At 39.4% G+C, this 4,017-nt stretch overlaps 1 protein-coding gene across 1 annotated transcript in view; it reads right to left on the reverse strand.

Moving 5' to 3' along the window:
• Positions 1 to 1,096, reverse strand: part of LOC102298570 (putative uncharacterized protein DDB_G0282129) — a 1,298-nt gene extending 202 nt beyond the window's left edge. Inside the window, exons 1-2 of the mRNA XM_042225785.1 lie at positions 445 to 1,096; positions 14 to 348 (exon numbers count right to left, since the gene is read on the reverse strand). Coding sequence (XP_042081719.1) covers positions 14 to 348; positions 445 to 487 — 378 coding nt within the window. The 5' untranslated portion in view covers positions 488 to 1,096. The remainder of the gene's footprint in view (positions 1 to 13; positions 349 to 444) is intronic.
• Positions 1,097 to 4,017: the final 2,921 nt, after the last annotated feature.

A 4,017-nucleotide genomic window follows, 5' to 3' on the forward strand; every position in this document is an offset into this window, starting at 1 on the left:
CTTCATAGTCAGCTTCAGCAGCAGCAAGGGCATTTTCATCTTGATGACCTTCATTGCGTTCTTCTTCATTGTTGCTGCTGTCAGCATTTTGATTATCACCATAATTGTGGTCATGTTCAATATCGCTGTTATTGTGGTCATTTTCAGCATCAGCGTTGTTGTCATCAATTTCAAAATGAACGTTGAAGAAAAATTCCAGATCGATGTGATCATCATTGTTGTTGTTGTGAAGCTGCAGCGGTCTTGCAGCTGAACGTGGTATAATGGCTATAAACAGATACACAGGACTTTCAATGAAGTTGTACCTCTCTACCCCGTCACCATCTTCAGCCGTTTCATGTGGTTGCTCTACGTGAAAGATCAGTTAACAAAGTCACAGCTGATCAAAATAAACTTCAACACTATATTACTTTTCTTTTGTGCAATAACAGATCAAGTTCTTACCCTCATTAGGCTGAGCATGGCCCCTATCTCCTTGTCCCATCATCTGAGATTTAAAGATACCACAAAGAAATAAGTTATTCAAGTTAAACAGTACATTTCCTAGCTCAAAAATCTCACTTTAAATATCTACCATCAGCTATCAATGTTACAGCATCGAAGTTAAGTGTAATTATAAAGCAGTTCCCCTAAACTCACCTTTTTTTTTTTTAAGAACCTGCTCTATGAAAGGATCCTAGTTCAGCTGTGTGCGTATCTGCTTGTTGCTGAAGTGAAGAATAAGTTTCAGTTGCAACATTTAAACCTGCATTGTAACTGTGCAATAGCTGTCATAAGAATGACTAGAATTCCATCCCATGAGTGTTCCATGAAATTCCATCTCAGGAAGGCCACCTCTGATGGCCTTCATCAGAGCTTTTGTAAGCTTTCTTAAGGACTGCCAATTGAAACCAAACGTTTCATTTTAATAGAGGAAAAAATGTTTTCAGTTAAAACACATCTCAAACAAAAATAAGCAATCAGCACATTTCCTGTACATTATTTAACCATTACCCTGAAAGCTAAAACACCAGAGGTTATGGATGGGTTGTAATCTTCATTTTTTTTTCTATAATACTGTGCAAAAGTCTCGAGTCACCCTTTATTTTATTCATATTTTTCTTCCAAGGGGCCAGAATTTCTTGTAATTTTTAAAGTGGTCTTGAGCCATAGTTCTTCAGTGTCACAACAGGACTGAACGGACTCACGCGCAGGCTCTAAGTTTTGAAAACACAAGAGTCTTTATTACAGCAACACCAGATGATCTATTTACAAAGGTGAGGGGAAAGCCGGGCTCCGGGGGTCCACACACAAATGGGGAAAGACGCTGAAAGTCCACACACACTCCGTCCACTCCTCACGCTCCTCTTCACACTCCACAGAAAACACCATGGCTTACTCCACTCCTCGCACACTCGATCACTCAGGTAACACAGGGGTTGGTCCAGGGAATGAGGGTCGGCAACGGTCCAGTGACGAGAAACACAGAGCTGCCATCTTATAAAGGAGCTGGAACACTCTCAGGTGATGAGCCACAGGTGCGTGGGCCAAGGGCGGGAGCCCACAGGTGAGCTCTGCCCAGGCAGAGGGAGGAGGGAAAGAGAGAAAGGGAGAGAGCAGGAACAAAAATGAAAATAAAAACATATGTAGCCATACTGAGCCGACCGGGAAGGCACAGGGACCCTGACGTTCAGACTTTCTGAAGGTCTTTCAAAGGGCTTCTTTGGACACTGGCTGCTTTATATCATGCAGTACTTGTGCCCAATTATTTTCAGAGGAATGTTTTTTGTTGTTGTTTGTTTGTTTTTTAAGCCAGTTAACACTGACCTTTGAATCAGTCGAGCAATAAAAAAAATCACTTAATTCAAGGGATGAACCAGTATTGTGTTTGTTTTAAATTATATCTTTAGGAAGTTTGTTACTTGCAGCCTGTTGCAAAAACACGTTTTGTTCCAATTTCTTCAGCTGAACACACAAAGAAAAAATGATAATGCACTTTGACAGGCGTAAAGTAGTATTTTACAGACACAAAGTAAGTCCCAAAGAAACAGGATACATTTTCAGCATGATAATGATCCCAAACCCATCACTACAGTAAAGCATACCTGGATAGACAAATACAGAATGAAACACTATCACTCATGCAATGGCCTCTCCAGAGCCATTTATGTTTGCAAGTTTCAGTAAACTCCTGCATGTATTTCCCATATTTCCCTAGCAAAATATAAAGGAATGAGTGATTGCTTAAAACGTTTACACAGTATTGTATAACAAAGGTTTTTAAAGTCATAAATTAATTGTTTTGACCTCCTTCAGCCTTCTCTCTACTTTCTTGTTACTTTTTTAAGTCATCCTTCCAGTCCTTACCTTTTGTTTGGCTCCCAGTGCACAAGCTGAATTCAATGAAGTTCTCTGTATAGCTGTGACATCATTCTGTCTGATAAAACATTGTCCAGGTGATAATGAAGCATCGTCTGATCAACCACAAAGACGATGTTGGCACCTGTAGCTCAGAAATTTAGCCAGCAGATGGCAGTGCATGACAATGGCTATTTCAGCAGAGTCAGCGTCATCACAGTCAGCTCAATACAGCAGGAAGAACAAATGAATGAGACAAAAAAAATGAGTTGCAAATGCCACGTATAGTATACGGGGATTGAATTCTGAGTATTTCACAGAGATTAAAGGGATTTAGAGAAATGTGCTTGTGTGATAACCTGTTAGGAAAGTAGCACCTGCAAAAGACAAATCAGGATTGTCTAATTCTGCTTCATCCAAAAAGGCAGACATCATGTGGTTCTGAAATGTGTGCATGTAAGATTTCAGGCCAACATGGCAATCTGTTGGTACAAACCAACCAGGAAACATTTCTGAGCCCCCTTACAGAGGTGTACTTATGTAGAATTTTGATGTATCAGCACTTTAACTGAGTATTTATTTTTCTGAAAACTTTTTACTTTTATTTCCTACATTTTTAACCAGATATCTGTACCTTCTGCTTCTTTAACAGGCTTGTTACGTTAGGTTAAACGGTATCATTTATAGCGTTTATACTCGGGGGTTAAAGTAGGCCCTGAAGAGGTCCAGGTGTCCATAAGTTGTGGTCGTGGCACTTCAGATTCAGATGTTTCTATCAGCTCAACAAACATCAGCAAACACACAAACTGTCTGTGTGCATTCTGCCTCACGGTGTGTTGGTAACTAAAGGTCCAGCTGCTGTATTTCACAGGGAGAGAAAAGAGTGCGCGATAACTTCACTCAGAGATGTAGAAACATGTAGGAAGACAGAAAGGAGAGACTTTATATATAAAGATAAGAACTTCTCAGTGACGCTTGATTAATGGCAAATTTAAGGCTTACGTGTGATTTCATAATTTTAATAACATGATGGATTTATATATGATGTGTTTTGATTAATTATGCATTTTCGTTTTGTGAAACGTTCCTGCAAAACAAACAAAACTACACTAATGTTGTGTTACTCAAATGGTGCACGAAAATACTGTTTAGTGGTTATATGCAAGATAAACAGGTTAGTTTGCAGTACTGATGTGAACTCACAGTGAAGCACTGTGTTGGACTGGTGCACAGTGGCTGAGGTGCTGATAGTCAGATTTAGGTTACGGCAAGTGTAGCAGAGATTAATTTGTATATAATCTGATGATGCTTAGATGAATTCGCTGAATTCTTACTTTATACCGTGTGGTGTAAAGGCAGTATAAACAGTATAGTGTCCGGGTAGGGGATGGACATCAGCCATGATAGCTTGTGAAACTGCTGACATCTTGCTTAATTCAGTTGTGTAAATCCACAAAGAACAGCAGGTCAGCTGATCACGCCATATACACAAAGAAAATCTGCTGGAGCTCACATTAGAAGTTATTGTGAGCTGTAATTCTTTTCCCTATGCTGATCTACTTCAACCGATCTTAGGGTTTTCCAACCTGCTGAAGTAAAGGGTTCAGTAAAGGGAATTTTAACACATAACAGATTCATTAGAATTTGAATTTAAATTTGAATAATTCTTGGTTTTTCATG

Source organism: Haplochromis burtoni, unplaced genomic scaffold (assembly GCF_018398535.1).
Source record: "Haplochromis burtoni strain Fernald_Lab_line unplaced genomic scaffold, NCSU_Asbu1 Contig_8, whole genome shotgun sequence".
Classification (NCBI taxonomy): domain Eukaryota; kingdom Metazoa; phylum Chordata; class Actinopteri; order Cichliformes; family Cichlidae; genus Haplochromis; species Haplochromis burtoni.